Source organism: Thamnophis elegans, chromosome 5, assembly GCF_009769535.1.
Source record: "Thamnophis elegans isolate rThaEle1 chromosome 5, rThaEle1.pri, whole genome shotgun sequence".
Taxonomy (NCBI): domain Eukaryota; kingdom Metazoa; phylum Chordata; class Lepidosauria; order Squamata; family Colubridae; genus Thamnophis; species Thamnophis elegans.
This window is the reverse complement of record NC_045545.1, coordinates 78,136,327-78,153,354: the sequence shown is the minus strand read 5'-3', so window position 1 is coordinate 78,153,354 and position 17,028 is coordinate 78,136,327. Positions and strand designations below refer to the sequence as shown.

The 17,028-nt window shown below is 38.8% G+C and overlaps 1 protein-coding gene across 1 annotated transcript in view; it reads right to left on the bottom strand.

Moving 5' to 3' along the window:
* Positions 1–7,439: 7,439 nt before the first annotated feature.
* The window catches only part of SLC9A8 (solute carrier family 9 member A8), a 59,121-nt gene continuing 49,532 nt past the window's right edge, over positions 7,440–17,028 (bottom strand). Inside the window, exons 15-16 of the mRNA XM_032217698.1 lie at positions 14,838–14,984; positions 7,440–12,246 (exon numbers count right to left, since the gene is read on the bottom strand). Coding sequence (XP_032073589.1) covers positions 12,139–12,246; positions 14,838–14,984 — 255 coding nt within the window. The 3' untranslated portion in view covers positions 7,440–12,138. The remainder of the gene's footprint in view (positions 12,247–14,837; positions 14,985–17,028) is intronic.

Below are 17,028 nucleotides of genomic sequence, written 5' to 3'. Positions count from 1 at the left end.
TTTAAGGACAACCCAAATTCAAATATGAGATTTGCCTGTCCCATAACTGGATGAGCAGTTGTTTGGGCAAAAGCACAGTGATAAACAGGGTAATTTAACCCATTCTACAATACGAGCAATCAACTGTCACAATAGCAATAGCACTTAGACTTACAGGTGAAACATGAAAAATTAGAATATTGTGCAAAAGTTCGGTTATTTCAGTAATGCAACTTAAAAGGTGCAACTAATATATGAGATAGACGCATTACATGCAAAACAAGAGAGTTCAAGCCGTGATTTATCATAATTGTGATGATTATGAGTCTATCTCATTATTAGTTTCATCTTTTAAGTTACATTACTGAAATAAATGAACTTTTGCACAATATTCTAATTTTTTTTCCACCTGTATCAGTGACGTGCGGTGAGGGATACCGTTGGTGAGGCAAGAGCGCGGCAGCAGCGAGAAGCAACGTCCCCACCGCTGTGTCCAACAGGCATCTCTCGTTTATGATGGACATAAACAAGAGATGCCTGTCAGACACAGCGGCGGGGGTGTTGCTTCTCGCCGCTGCTGCGCTCTGCCGCCTCGCCCCCTGCCTCCTCCGTCCCCGCTGACATTCTTGGGAGCAGGTCGGGTGGCTGGCTGGCTGGGAGGAGGAGAGTGGTGAGTCTTTGTGCCGGCTGGTTGGCCAGGTAGGGAGCAGGTCGGGTGGGGGTGGGTGGCTGGCTGGCTGGCTGGGAGGAGAAGAGGGGTGAGTCTTTGTGCCGGCCGGCCGGCCAAGCAGGGAGCAGGTCGGGTGGGGGTGAGTGGCTGGCTGGCTGGGAGAAGAGTGGTGAGTCCCTCCCCAGCCAGCCACAAGGGCTCACCGCTCTCCTCCTCCTCCTCCTCCTCCTCCTCCTCCTCCTCCCCACTCGGTGCTGGGCTGGCTGCAGAAGAAATGGCAGCTGGTGAAAGAAAAACCTCTCCAGAATCACCCTTGCACTTGCGCAGTCGCTCAAGTGCAAGACATGATTCGCTGCTCCCAGATCAGGAGGCGGGAGAATCAGTGCCTCTTTTGCATATTAAATCTTTTGCTTTTTAACTCCGCCTTAACTTTTAAAAGGAGAAAAATTCCTTAAGCAAAAGAGGCCCCGAGTTCTCTGGCCTCCTCCTAGTTAACACTGAGAGCAGACACCAAGCCACTGTGACTTGAAATCTGGTAGCAACTATCCTGGCTTTAATTCATTAAAAAAAATATTTAAAACTCTTTCCTTTCTCTCAGGAGACTGGGGAGGCTCCGCCTCCCTTGCCTCTAGTGACTGCACGTCCCTGACCTGTATATATTGCTTCATAGTGCTTTACAGCCCCCTCTAAGCAGTTTACAAATGTGAGCATATTTCCCCCAACAATCTGGGTCATTTTAGCAACTGCAGAAGAATGGGAGGAAGAATCAACCTTGAGCTGATGAGAATTAAACTGCTGGCAGTCGTCAGAATTAGCCTGCAATACTGAATTCTAACCACTGTGCCACCACACAGTTTCTGTACAGAGGCAGAAAGACTCTGAAATGGAGTCTGCCCACAATGGAGGAATGATTGGTGAAGATGACAGAATTTGCAGTGATGTTAAAAGTGCCTGGTTTAATTAGAGAAAAAACAATCATCACAGGTGTTTGTGTCTGGAAACCTTTTATGGACTTTTCATTGAAAATGGAAGAAAATTAAGCTTTAGATGTTTGATGATTAGGAAAGAGAGAATATGGAATTAAACTCCTGGCAGTTGGCAGAATTAGCTTGCAATGTTATATTCTAACCATTGCTCCATCACAGCTCAATGCCCATAAAGGTAAAGGTTCCCCTCGCACATATGTGGTACTTGTTCCTGACTCTAGGGGGTGGTGTTCATCTCCGTTTCAAAGCCGAAGAGCCAGTGCTGTTTGAAGACATCTCCGTGGTCATGTGGCTGGCATGATTAAATGCCAAAAGCACACGGAACACTGTTACCTTCCCACCAAAGGTGGCCCCTATTTTTCTACTTGCATTTTTTACGTGCTTTCGGACTGCTAGGTTGGCAGAAGTTGGGGCAAGTAACAGGAGCTCACTCCATTACACGGCGCTAGAGGTTCAAACCACCAAACTGCCAACCTTTCTGATCCGACAAGTTCAGTGTCTTAGCCACTGAGCCACCACGTCCCTAATTCAATGCCCAAGATCACTCCTATTATGAATTCCAGTAATTAAATGGATAAAAATCTGTATCATTTTACTTTGTGACTGCAGGGGATGGGGAGAGGGGGAGGGAACGATTACTTTTTACAGATTTTGTCTGTAGGGATGTCTTCAATGTTAGAATACCAAAAGGCAAAGTCAACTATCTTACTTCAATACTCTATTGTGCAAAGGCTAAGGTGGATAGTGATTGTATACTAAAATCCAACCAAATCAAATCTGAAAGAAAGGAGGCCATTGGAAGAAAAGCAATCAGGGGAAAGAAAGTAGGGGCTGAGGGGGACCCCTGGTGGCATTTGAAGTTTAGACAACAGTTGATCAAGAAAAGGCAGGATAACAATAGAGGGGAATGAGGGAGAAATCCTGCCACCTCTGCTCTGAAGCTTGGAATGGCGTGATCTTTACATATGTCGCGCTTAATGCTATTGGAAACGAATTCTGTGCTTATTCTCCGTCAATTTTGCAGTGACCTCAAGCGGCCTCTGTTTCTGCAGCAGAGCAAGGATTTTACTCATGAGAATTTCATTCTGATGACTATTTAGAAACTTAGACAGCACATGCTGGCTTCTAGGTTTTTTTTATTGTGAAAGGAATAGAATAAATTATTAATACTTAATTTTATAACATGACACAAATATACGTCTAAGCACTAGCTATTGCTTGGAATACAAAATAAAATCTGTATCTTTTTCTCCCCCTTATTGGTGTGTGTTTTCTTTTACACATGTTTAAAAGGGGGGGGGGGAACGGACTTCCCAGGAGTCACATTCCCAACCATCCGATTTAATCGGCCATTGCTGTTTTCTTATACAACTTGTCACATCCGGTGACTTATTACTATAGTGGACTCATTTTTTTAATCACTGTGAAATTTCCTCTTTGCTGTTTGACTGCAGCTGGGGGTATTTTAAGACCTGCTATTGTTGTGCCTGGGTCAGTTCTTGGTTTCCCTCTTAAAATAAAAATCGGGGAAGGGAAAATAAAGAAGTCTTAAGGTTTGTTCTTCTTTTGAAAAGTTGCCAGAACGCATCATTCTTCACAGGCTCCCTGCTCTACAGCGTATCATCAAGGGCAACTTCACCTCCAAAGAAGATGAATGGCTACACATACAACAGCAGGTTTTTCAGAAAGGCCTTAAGCCTAAAATGACCAATGGGAGCTGCTCTGGTTTTGTTAACTAATCGACTGGAACCTCTTGAGCAATGGCAGTCATTAGGAACAAAAGTGCCACAGCACAGCCCAAATAGCAAGGCTACACTTTGAAAGGAAAGAGGCCATGACAAGTGTTATATCCTAGTGCTACCTGAAATGAGGTAGGGCATCTGTGGATGCCCTGCCCCGTGGCTTTTCTGCCAGTCTCTGGCCAGTGGGCAACACTTGTAAGAAACAATCAGCATCTGGGGGAGGAATTCAGAGATTTGCATAATAACCACGAAATGGAGTTCTGGTTCTAAAGACGAGCCAAGTTGAGAAGTGAGAATAGAGCGGCTTTAATTGCTCTTTTTCATATGCCTTTTTCTCACTGTCCCCCTCCATGGTTTTTTTTTTCCTTCTTCCCCTTTCATTGGAAAATATAAACTCTAAATATCAGTAATCAGCATCTGTAAACAGCTGCCAGCTCTTCAACTAACTATGAAGCCCCGTTATCCATCTCTCTTCTTTAAATTAGGTGGCTAGCATGGAGTGTGTGTGTACAAATAATGGAAAGGCACCTAAAGATCTTCATCATATCTCTTTGCTTCTTGGCCACGATGGTTGGGCATGGCTCTAGTTAACACATTTTGAGGTCAAGAGATTGGGAAATACCGCAAAGGGGTAAGGGATATTAGATTCAGGAATCTTTGTGAGCCACAGACTGAGAATGAACCAGTAGTATGGTGCGGCTGCTCAAAAAGCAAATGCATTCACAGAATCATAATGATCAGATCATGATGAGATGCTGTAGTTGGAATTCAGTATCCATTTCTGATCACCACATGTTGAGCAAGAACCTGGATTCACAAAATTTTAACGATGAAAACAGATCAAGTGCCCAAGGTATCCTCGTTTGCCATCTGAAGAAATCAACTTTAAACCAAGAAAAGCCACATCCGTGATACATGTGTTAGCCCTTAAGATGCGACAAAAGTATACATGATTTTAAACTGTACTAATATTTTTTTTAAAAATAGAATAACAGAAGGGACCTTGGAGTTCTTCTAGTCCAACTCACTGCTCAAGTAGGAGACCCTATACCAGGGGTGTCAAACTCACATCGTCACAGTGGCACCATGTGACGTAACAGGACTTTTTTACCTTTCATTAAACCGGGCTTGGGCATGGCCAATGCATGATGCATCCGGCCCATGGGCCACGAGTTTGACAGCCCTGCCCTACACCATTTTAGGCAAACAATTGTCCAGTCTCTTCTTAAAAGCCTCCAGTGATGGAGCATCCACAACCTGAAGGCAAACCATTCCACTGTTTAATTTTTCTGTCAAGAAATTTCTCCTTAGTTCTAAGTTGCTTTGCATTGTCAGCATGCTTTTTTCAGACCTACTGCTTCAGGTTAAGAACTTGATTACTTTTCACGACAAGAACTTAATGGACTTGATGTCCTTTTAATGTTTTGATTACTTACATGCTTTTTAAAAACCTGGCTGAACTTTTTCACCACTAGAGGGCAGGAAATGACTAATCTCCATGTGATTCCTTGAATCAAGAGTGTGTGTATGTATGCACACAATTATGCATGCATTGTTCATTAACGCAAAAAACTGAAAAGCATATAAATGAATCATACTTCTGCTTAAGAGTAACAGTATTACAAATATGTGAAGAACAAATTCACAATGAATTTCCACTCATACTTCAGTTTAAAAAAAGAAAAGTTCAGTAAAAAATAATTCCTAAAGTCAATTTTGCTATGTATAATGCCAAAATGCATGTATGTTTTTTTAATGACTCTAAGAAATGAGAATGACATTTTTTGATATTAACCTATGTTTCCATGAGAATTTTTGTACTAGCCAAATCAAATGATACTTGAGGGTTAATTTTCAAAGTACTCTTCTCCACCAAACCTTACCTGGAATGTCTTAGAAAAACATTCTGGAAAAAAACCAAGCTCCAATAGTTGAAATTAACAAAACTGGAAGTATCTGTCATTGTTCCTCCCAAACTCCACCCCACTCCAACCCAGCTAAGGTGCTTTTTCAGAAATGTTTATTTCATGCTTATTTTAACAGGGAAGCTTTCTCTTTCTCTTGTTGGAGACAGGATTTTTCACCAGCAATTAAAGGCAAGGCATCCAGATTATTGTCAATTAATAACCTTAGTTATACAGCCTTCCATCAGCAATGTAGGATAGCTATTTTCTAGGAATCCAGACCTCAAGAATATATTACTGTTTTCCCCAAAAAATAAGACAGGGTCTTATTTTCTTTTGACCCCCCCACAAAAATAAGTGCTTGGCCTTATTTTCAGGGAGGTCTTATTATTTTTGAAGTGCAGGAGGCGGCGAGTGTGGTCACCTCATGGCTGTTGCTGTGTGGCAATATTTTCAGGGCGGGCTTATTTTAGCGCATGCAAATGGGCTTATTATCCGGGAAGGTCTTATTTTCAGAGAAACAGGATAGATATATATAGGAGAGATATCTGTCTTTTTTATATGGTACTGCAGAATTTTGCATTCAATCCATATTTTCCACACTGAACTCATTGAAACAGAACACAAATTAAATGGTATTATTGAAAGAGAAATTTTTTGAAGTATTCTACCAAAAAGTGCTCCTGTAGATTTTATATAACAAAAATAGAAGAGAATGTTGGAAGAATCTGCATCTGTACTGTTTGTGGCTGCAGTTTTATTCACTTTTATACAGGAGTAAGCTTCACTGAATCTAGTCACATTCACTTCAAAGTGGGCAAAGGCATTACCTAGTTTTTAAAAAAAGGACAGAGGTTTGCTCATATAGACATGGTTGATTTTTTTTTAACCTTTCTCTTATAAACATACCTGCAAAGAAGGAGCTTTGTTGAGTGACGCCTTTATTTGTCTATCAGTAGGCAAATACTCTTGTTTATTATGGAAATTCTTTCTTAAATTTTGCCCACTTCATCTTTTGTCCCATTAAATATTGGAATCTTGCCTGTAAATATTTTACCCGGTTTTCAAACATTCTCATCCGCTGTAAACATAATAAAAGAAGTGGAAAGAAATTGCTGGTTTGTTGGGTTGGGAATATACAAAACCTATTCTGTAGGCCTTGAGAGACAGAATATTTTCCCAGAGAGAAGGGGGCGAGGCAAACATTTTGCGCTTTGCAAAGTACATTGAAGACCATATCTCTATTTCTGACAATGAAATAATGACTTGTATGCACAGATATCATAATCTGCCAAAATGCTTCATGTAGGGACATAATCTGAAGTTCAATTCTTGATGGCCTCCACATGATAAACTCCAGAAATGTTCTTAAATTCCTAATCAAAAATATTGCTTTCTAAGATGGTTTGATATAAAATGATAAAGTATAGGAATAAAAAACCTGATGCTATTCCTGATCAGTAATTTAGAAACAATAGCCATTGTAGAGATTGCAGTTAATTGTACAAGTACTAACTTTTGTTTAAAATTCTTTCTGGCGCACCATAATGCCAAGTTCAAAGACAATCTCAACATGTTGCTTAGTCTATGACTGAGGTGCCACAGACTACATTCCATAAAGTAGGCAAGGCAAGGGTAAATAAATAATTTTAATTGATTTTACATTTGAATAGAAATAAATACAGTTGATATGGATTTTGTGCCAAACAAATTATTTCTTTTTTCTCATTAAAAATAATAATTTGATAGTCCTTGATGATAATTCCCACCATCTTGAAGTTACTGATTCATCTGTAAGACACTACAAAATATTGTTATCTAAAAAGCTTTGGCTATTTGCAAGTCTTTCTAGACACAAGAATAGTTTTTTCCCCGAACACCATCACTCTGCTAAACAAATAGTTCCCTCAACACTGTCGAACTATTTACTAAGTCTGCGTTAGTATTAATCTTCTCATCATTCCTATCACCCATCTCCTTCCACCTGTATGACTGTAACTTTGTTGCTTGTATCCTTATGATTTATATTGTTTCCTAGTATGATTTGATTGCTTATTTATACACTATGACTATCATTAAGTGTTGTACTTTATGATTCTTGAGGAATGTATCTTGTCTTTTTATGTACACTGACAGCATATGCACCAAAGACAAATTCTTTGTGTGTCCAATCACACTTGGCTAATAAAGAATTCTCTTCTCTTCTTATTCTCTTCTTGTTCTGTCCGTCTCATATAGCCCAATAAAGCTGACACGCATTGGGTCCCCTCTAATAAACATTATCTGGAACAGAATGTGCGCCTCGCACACCAATCCATATGGTCCCATCCAACCCTGCCGTGCCTTAAGGCAGCAGCCCCCAACCTTTTGGGTACTAGGGGCTGGTTCCATGGGGACAGGTTTTTCTACAGACCAGAGGCATGATTTTGTATGCTGCCTGCATCCTGCAGATGTGGTTTCACTTGTTTGCACAGACATGTAGGATGCCATGGCCTAGTGCCAGTCCATGGACCAGGGGTTGGGAACCCCTGCCTTAAGAGAGCCTTAAAGACCTGATACCTCCCATAGATGTAGCCCAGGAAGTTGCAAAATTCCACCCCTTGAGATTGAATAGTTTATGGCTCTTTTCCATGCCCCCCCCTCTCCCATTGTCCATCAGTATGGCCATTTTTAAAATTATTCTTTTATTAATTGTATTATTCACTTCGACACTTTGTAAACTGCCCAGAATCAATCTACGGCAACCTTAAAATCTGAATGCATGAGACCTGTGACCATTAAATGGTCTTCCGAAAGCCTGTTACAGTTTTACCATTTTGATTTTGTAAAGAAATAGTGCAGGAAGCTATTTTACAATGGTTTTTTTTTTTATAAAAATGATTTTTAAAAATAATTAAAAAGTCAGGTAAGCAGAGAGCCTGGAGGGCACCAGGAAAATGTCTCCAGGAACATTGGTGCCTATAAACATCAAGAGCGGGGTCGGTCTGACATAAGCTACCATAAAAATATTGATGTGATACCCTCTTGCTTTAATAAACCTTATAGTTTAACATTGTAATTTCTATGAAATATGTACCTCTGCAGAATAATATACTTGCATAGGAAAAATGCTGAATGGGAAGAGTGTATTATTACTCCTTGCAGTAATTTCAATCCATTGTGTGCACTGGTAATAAAATTATGTATGCCTACATAATGTTGATGTTACAGACTATTCCTATCTCTACAATAGGATAGGTTCAGAAAATTGAAATAAATGTACAGGCGATAATGTACAAATTAAATGAACAGCTATTAGCTGAACTTAATGAAAGACTAAAATAGCATCTTCTATAGATGCTGTACTATAGAGATCAGCAACTAAAGATCCCAAGCCTGAAAATGGCCTTAATTGATCCTGCAAACTGGCTATTGAAATGTAAGAGATATGAGAAGAGAAAGTGTAGCCAGGGTCTAATGTCACCTGGCAGCACCCCTTTTCTGGTGGCTCCAGGAGCTCTCCTTAACTCAAGCCTCGCCTCCCCTCCCCAGACACGTGGATGGTGTCTGTTTTCATTTCTCCAACTGAGTGGGTTGGGTAGATTCAGGAGTAAAATGACTACCTTAAGCCTGGAAGAAGCTTTCATCATGATTTTATTCCTTAAAATACTTGACTTTTCAAAGAACAGACTTTGGCACTATCCACTAATTGAGTGCTAACTCAACAAAGCCTCATATGTGCCCTGAGGTTTTATAAGATGTACTTTTCTCCATTAGATACAGAACAATTTATTTTATAATCTATAGTTAGAAATCGCCTTTACCAAACTGGAGTAGCCCAGATACATTGGAATGACAACTTCCCAGAATCAATACTTGTGGGAGAACTTTGAAAGTTGTAGCCATACACATATGAAAACATGCTTAGGGAAAGCTTGGCCAGGATATTACACTATCTTTATCTTAATCATGAAGGTGCTCACAAACCTATTTTATAACAATGGTTATCCTAGAACTCATGAACTGAGTAGTTTAGGAATATCTGACATTGTAATCAACATAAATTTCCAACCTGCTGCCCTCTAGTCCATACCTAGAATATTATGCCCAATTCCAGCTCCGCAGTTCAAAATGAACATTAACAAATTTGAATGTGTCCACAGGAAAATAACCAAGGGGGTAAGAGACTTGGAAAGAAAAAGTTCTGAGGAGTTATTGGAATTGTTGAGTATATTGTGGAAGAACGTCAGATGTCTTCAGATATCTGAATCTCTGCCATGTACATTATGATCAATATTGTTCAAGAATATATAACAAGAAACCATGGATTTAAATTATAAGGAAACAGATTTCAATTGGAAATCAGAAAGTTTTTCTAACATTAACAATTGTTCAATAAAAGAATCACTTGCCTCGAAAGACAATGGAAGTGTTTAAATAGAAGGTAGATGGCCATCTGCTTAGAGTGCTTAGTAGTGGTCAGGTGGGCGGACCAAATGCTTTTCGAGTCCCTTCTAACCCTTATATTCTACTATTGTATTGGCTATGTTGATTGGGGATTATGAAAGCTTTAATCCAATATTTTTGCTAGGAGACTGGTTAGGAGTTCTAAATAAACTTCTTTAATAGAATGCAGATTCCTCTGTGTTAATGCTTCCTTAGAAGTCTACATATGTCTAAATAGTTGGGTAAGCTAAACTGCATTTCTACTATATTTATATTCCAGTAATTTTTAATGACATTCAGAGGTCTATTTACATGATGTTGAATAATTTGACCTTGTCATTTAAGATAGTTGTCCAAAATACAGTATACACCTCAAAGAGATGGGTGAACTATGCTTGCACACTGGTAATTGAGCAAGCATTCTTCCACAGTTGGATGATAAAGCATCAATTCCTGTGCCATCTGCAACCTTCAAGGCTAATTTCACTCTAAATAGTGATAGTAATAGTGTGATCAAGCTTGGGGATTTCAATGCAAAGCAAAGCACTGGTTGTATTAATTACTGACTGTAATTTTGCTGTTTTTACCTCAGCTACTGATTTTATTTATGCAGTTTTTTATACAATTTTATGTTGTTCTATAGTTTTTAATTCCTATATGCCCAGAGTCATGAATTTATATGGGGAATCATATAAACTGAAATAATAACTAAGTATATAACTTAATGCCCAACTTGCCTTAATGTTATTTAATACATTGATTTAATGCCAAACTCGCCTAATGTTTCACAATGTGAAATAACAATATGTCCCCACTCTGTAGAGGGGAAAAAAAGGAGAAAAGGCATCCTCATTCACTTAGCTTCAGAACAGTCCTGGCATGTATCCCCAGCAGAATCTGGCAGTAAGACAAGTTGTCCTTTGAGACCTATAGAATGACTCGGTTTTACTTCCTCTCTTCACATCTTTTGAATTAAATAATTTTCTTATGATCTCTTCTTGTCAGCAGTGAAGGGTTGCTTAAAGATAGATCTTAAAATTCATCTGAAGTGCACCTACTGCAGCATTCCTGCTCTCAACATTACACAATGTTACTGAGAACATGTTTGTAAAAGAACATTTGTGCAAGCTTTATCAATCTGTCATGACAGCATGGCAGAATAAAAAAGGCTACAATTAGTTACACGAGGAATATTTAGTTATATTTGTTTTATAGGGCTGACAGGCCACTCCAACCACAACCAACTGAGGCTAGAGGTCTGTCTCAACTCTGTATTCCTTTCTATCTGCAGTGAATCTCGAGACAGTTTTGTGTATGAGGAAAAATCATGTGGAATAAGCTTTCTGAGGCTGTACCAGTTTGGAATATAAATGGGAGTTTCTGTGGTTTGCAAAAAATATCTCAATTTTCCTCAGATGGAAAAAATGCATCATTTCCCCCTCACTTTTAGTGTGATAATATCCCATTGACCAATGTTTTATATTCATGGCAAAGTTCCAGAAATGTTCCCCACCCAGCTTTTTAAAAAGGTACAGTCATTGTATGATTTGATGTTTTGCATGAGCACATATGGCTCTGCAAGCATCTAAAAATAAATTAGACAGTATGTAAAGGCCAATCTGGGAATAATAAAAAAAGCAGCTGAATTGTTTCCAGTCTTTGGACTTTCCCTTGCTTATTTGCCTCTTCTATGCTCTGGCTTCAAGACACCCTTCCTGAGTTGTGCTGTGGAGCTGTTCTCAAAGGAAAGCAATGAGAAGGGTTGAAAATTAAGCTTGATAGATTTCAAATAAAGCTTTATTCTGGAACCAAATGATCTGAAGTTATGGTATGGAACTGTGCGTCAAGTTATTTCAAACTTAGAAATAACAAATTGGAAGAATCATTTTTAGAAATCCCAAAGGCCAAGGGCCTTTCATTAGCCGCTTCTGTCTTCTGTCACTCTGTACCCTGAGTTCATTAAATATTTAAAGAGCAATGTAAAGATAGGCCTTAAATATTCACTTATTTGTTCACTGTCAATACAAATTCACAGCATTGTCCTTCCAGTACAGGGCCAGTATATTGGCAAAAGTAGAGTAAAGTGCACTAAACTTCTTTTTAAAGCTCTTCTACAGATTTTTCTTTAACGTACATTTACAGCAGAAAATCACAGACAGTGCCACCCATGTTTCTAATTATCTTATTATCCATTAATTATCCCTGTGTACTTGGGATAACTGCTGCCTGAAAAGTGGCCATAGTTTCAAAAGAGTTAAAAAAAACACATGGCATTAGAGATGATCTTGCATTCCAGCACATGGCACAACTTTATACTGGACAAAGAGTCACTTGACAACAACCTTACCAAGTTGTACATGGTATGCGTGTGAGTGTCTGCCTTAAAATTAAAGTTGGAGATGTCAGCAGAAGCACCCACACCCAACAGCCTGCTACAGCAACTCCTGCTCATCATCTTCTGATCCAGAAGGTCCTTGTCGTACTTCCTCGTACCATTTGTTGGTGAGGCTTTTCATCTGTATGCGCCCATGATGTAGGTCCTGTGGTAAAGGGAAGATGCAGCCGCTTTAGAAAGTTAGAATTGCAGTCTTAAATTTTTTTAGCAAAAATGTTTAAAAATATGTCCACCAAATGTTGGAAATGTAATAAAAAACCAGCCACCTATTATCACCTGTGGTAGACATGCCCAAAAGCAAAAAAATGTTAGGTGAAAATGCATACTTGCTTAGAAAAAATGTTAAGACAGCATATAGATTTTTAAGACAGAACTGTATACCATGTACCGGCTCTGGGAAGTCGGGGGGGGGGAGGGAGGTGGGGTGTTTGGGGGGAGGGTAGGGGGGGGAACATATACTGTATGTTAGATTTCAACGTAATGTGATTTCACATATATACTGTTTCTCTTTAATTTCTCCGTAAAAATAGGACAAGCTGAATACATTGACATATAGTAGAAATAGACCAAGGGGAGGAGGAGTGGGATAGAAGGAAGAGGGGTAGAGAGGGCGGGAGAGAGGATGGGAGGGAGGGTGAGAAGGAAGGGAGGGAGTGGACTGGGAGAGAGGAGTGGTAGAGGGGGAGGGGAAGTAGGGTAGAGGGGAATGATGGAGGGAAGATAGTAAGTTGGAGGGGGGTGGAAGAAAGAGGTGTATGGAGAGCGGAAGAGGTATATTGGGTTTCTATTTGAGTTTTAGTTTGAGTCTTATTTTATTTATATTTCTGGGGGTATTGTTGACAAGAGGAACTGCTGTGATTATTGTTTAATGTTGTATGGCCCCGGTTATGCACAGTATATATGTGACTGTATGAAAATGAAAAATGGAAAATAAAAACATTAATTTTCATAAGAAAAAAAAAGAAAGTTAGAATTGCAGTCTTAATTTTTTTTAGCAAAAATGTTCAAAAATATGTCCACCAAATGTTGGAAATGTAATAAAAAAACGGCCACCTATTATCACCTGTGGTGGACATGCCCAAAAGCAAAAAAATGTTAGGTGAAAATGCATACTTGCTTAGAAAAAATGTTAAGACAGCATATAGATTTTTAAGACAGAACTGTTTTTGTTAGGCATACCACCAGAAAAATATGGTAAAGGGGATGTATATTTGATATTACATGTTTTAACAGCAGCAAGAATTGTATTTGCATAACACTGGAAAAGCAAGGAAACACCTTCGGAAGAAGATATAATTAAAAAAATATTGGACTGTGCAGAAATGGACAGATTAACACTGAAGATAAAAGAAAAAGAAGACAGAATATCTTTGAACTTGGGATTTGTTTTATCAATGGTTGGAAAACAAGGGTAGAAATTAGGAACTTAAGTATTACTATGTAAACGAATTGACCCAGACAGTACGCTATTCGTTAAGCACATACTGTATACAGAGGAAACAAATAAAAAATATAAAAAAGAAAGTTAGAATTGCACTTCTCCATCTTCTTGTGCATAAGGCAGTACAACTTCAATTCTGCTGTATGCATGGAATTAAATAGATCTGATATGCTAGGTTTAAAGGAAGGAAAAAAAAATGCTACAAGACAGTGCTATGATAACATTAACATGGATAGATGATGAAGAATTCCACTGAAAAACCTCAGGTCTTTCTCTTTCTATGTATATTTTGAAGCAGGAAGCTACAGAGAAGGAAAAAAATAGAAAAGCCTCTTGTTTGAAAATGTGAAATGGTAAGACAAGTCCTTTAGAAGTATGTGACTCTGAACATTACTTGCTTGGTTTCCTAGTATGCATAACTAAGGTTTTGTCCTTTTGTTACAGAAAGGTTACTTGCATACGCTCCCTGCAAGGTAGCTTAAAAGGATAGGAACAAAGCACATGGTTTGTTTCATGCACACAATATGTACATATTGTAGTTCAGACTTTTGATCAGACTGTTCCAGGTGGGTCAGGATACAACTGAAGAAAAAACATTGAGACTATTCCAGATTTCAGCTAAAACAAATCCAGAGAAGTCACAATGGACAAGCAAGGCAAGGCTGGTGCACCTCTCTCCTCTCCTTCCTATGTTCTGACCATCAATCTTGTTTAGCCTTGCGCTCAACCCTCTGAGCTACCCCTCACTTGAATTCAAGTACAACATGAGGAGCACTCATGAAGACCAATTCAAGAACTGGCCAATTTTTCCCACATCTTCCTTCTTCCTTCCTTCCTCCCTACCATCATGAAATTGCTAGCTCCTGACACCCATCCACCTAGTACACCTGACTCACCCACCCTACCTCTACTGCCTTCTTCCCTGCTGCCACTCTACACCCACCCCCTACAACAAAATGCTTTTTTAAATCTTGTCTGTTCTTGTTGTTTTCTTTTTTGCTCCCTTATCAAGATTCCAATCAATTAAAAGTCACAAAGCAAGAAGAGCTCAAGGGAAGGAATATAAGCCAGAAATCTGTCAATAGGCTATGATTACACTAAGCTATGCTTAGAACAACTCATGGCAGAGGTTGCCTGGACTCTAGCCAGTTAAATGAGTTTTCTATAAAGAGAAAGTCAAAATGTTAGTGCAGGAAGTTTGGGTTATTTTAATACAAATAGCAGTCATCGTATTCTTGGATATCAAATTAGATTGAAAATCAATCTGCTATACAATTTCTTTAGGCTGAACCTACCTCTTGGGTGAGCCGTCTGGTAAAGAAAGGATTCAAATATTTGACATCAAGCCACATAAAGCCTTTGAGATCCTGCCGCTTTAAATAATGAGCTTCGTATTCTTCCTCTGTCAGTTCAGATAAGTGTTCAGATTCAATGGTGTTTCCCTGAGAGGAGGTGATTTTAGGAATAAAAAAAAAACAATAGTTTTCTTTGATGTTTCTTATACCCTACCATTTTATTTACTGTGTTTACATGTAATTCAACAAAAGTGTCAATAACTTTATAGTTATGATGGAAAAATTAAGAAAGTCATTACAGAAAAGTAATATTCAATAATTAAGGATCATAAAAGAAAAGAGAAACCTTGACTTGCATTCAACCATTTTAAGAGCCGATTTCTGACTTCCACAGACTTTAAATTTATTACTTTGGCAGTTCGCATTGCACCAAATGTGATAGAAAAGAAAGCAGCAAAGAACCTGCTAGGAACCAGTATTTCATTAGTCAGGTCATTAACACAAAAATGGCTTGTCTGTTTTGTGACTTTACCTGCCAGCTGCCTTTTGCCTGATCTGAATGTATACCAGCTACCTCAAAACAAAGGATGGTTGAGGAAAACGCCAGCAGAAAATGTCCACATTGCAAAATGACCAACGCTGTAACTGCATTGCAGCACAAAGCAAAAAAGCAGAAACGAGCACAGAGACATCTGTTCCAAAATGATCCCAACCTTCTTCTGACAAGCACATGTGATGTCCTAAGTGATGGGGATTTAAATATTTAAAGAGTCTGGTGGAATTACATCTGAGGAGTCTGGCACAAATACACATTTAATATGTAGAAACACTTAAGTGAGCTTTATACAGACTGACATGCTTTCATATTAGTTCCAGAGTAACCCATGATTAATTTAACTGAGATTTAAGACAATATCCCACTAAGTGTGACAAACTCTACTTTTTGTGTGGCATGACAGAGCTCCATTTGATTGACAGCTAAGATAATTGAAGAGACAGAACTCAGCTCTTTATTTTTCCAATTTCTACCATGCAAATCTACAGCAGGGGTGTAAAACTTGATTTCATTGAGTGATTTAGATTTAGATTTGTTTTATTTATATGCCGCCCTATTCCGGGAGGGACTCAGGGTGGCGAACAACTCAAGAGGGAAAGGGAACACAGAGTACAATACAAGTAGTGCTCAGAAGCAAAGCAAGGAAAAGGAAAAGGAAAAGAAGAGAGAGAGAGTAAGGAAATCCTAAGACCCTTTTTCAATCATCCTCTCTGCAGGGAATATCTGCCAAATGCCAGGATCTTATTGTTACGATATAAGAGGGATCTCGTTTAGCTGAGCTGAATCTACTGATTTTATTTATAATTCTGTATGTACGGCTATTGCCTTCCCTTGTTTTCCATATACACCTCTTTCACCAATGAATTTCTTATATATATAGAGAGAGAGAGAGAAAGAGAGATTCAGTTTGATTACTATGGAGGTTTAATGGCATGTATAACATTGCACAAGACTCAGGTACTAATGAAATCACATCAGAAGTAAAGGCAAGGAGCTCATCCTTTGACCCTGGGAAGGAGTCAGAGAACAAATTAGTTTCATAAGGGTTTTTTTCATTAAAACTTTCCTCTTAAAAATTTCACACTGCCCTGTGCTTCTAAACTGACACTAGATTTGTTATATTCTATGTTTCTGAGCTTTGGGCAAGAAGATCCAAAGCATCTTCTTTTCCATTTGCCTAGAGCTGGGCTGAAGAAATCATGGGTAGAAGATAAGCCTTCCCCATTGGACAGAATAGGCAGTATTCAAGAGTTCTAACTGACTGATGGTTGCCTGTTATTAACTTTTGGGAAACTCTTAGAAAGCAAGGTCTGCCAGGAAGGTTTTTATATGACCCTCTCCTCCCAGTTTGTAAGACTAAGCCATAAACTGTGGTCTATAAAACACAATGGATGGTTTACCCAACATCAGAAACTAACAAGCTATGTAATAACTGTAGATTGTCTGTGAACACTGCAACTGAATGTGTGCATACAACGCTAAATAGTACTATTGATGCTACAGGAATAAGTATGGCTGAGCCTTAGGTCTGCAGGCTGACTCTACTCCTTACTTCATATAGTATAATTGCAGAATTAGAAGCTCTTGTTCCTGTTTTCAATTAACTGTCATTATGCATTTGGCCCATCATAAAAT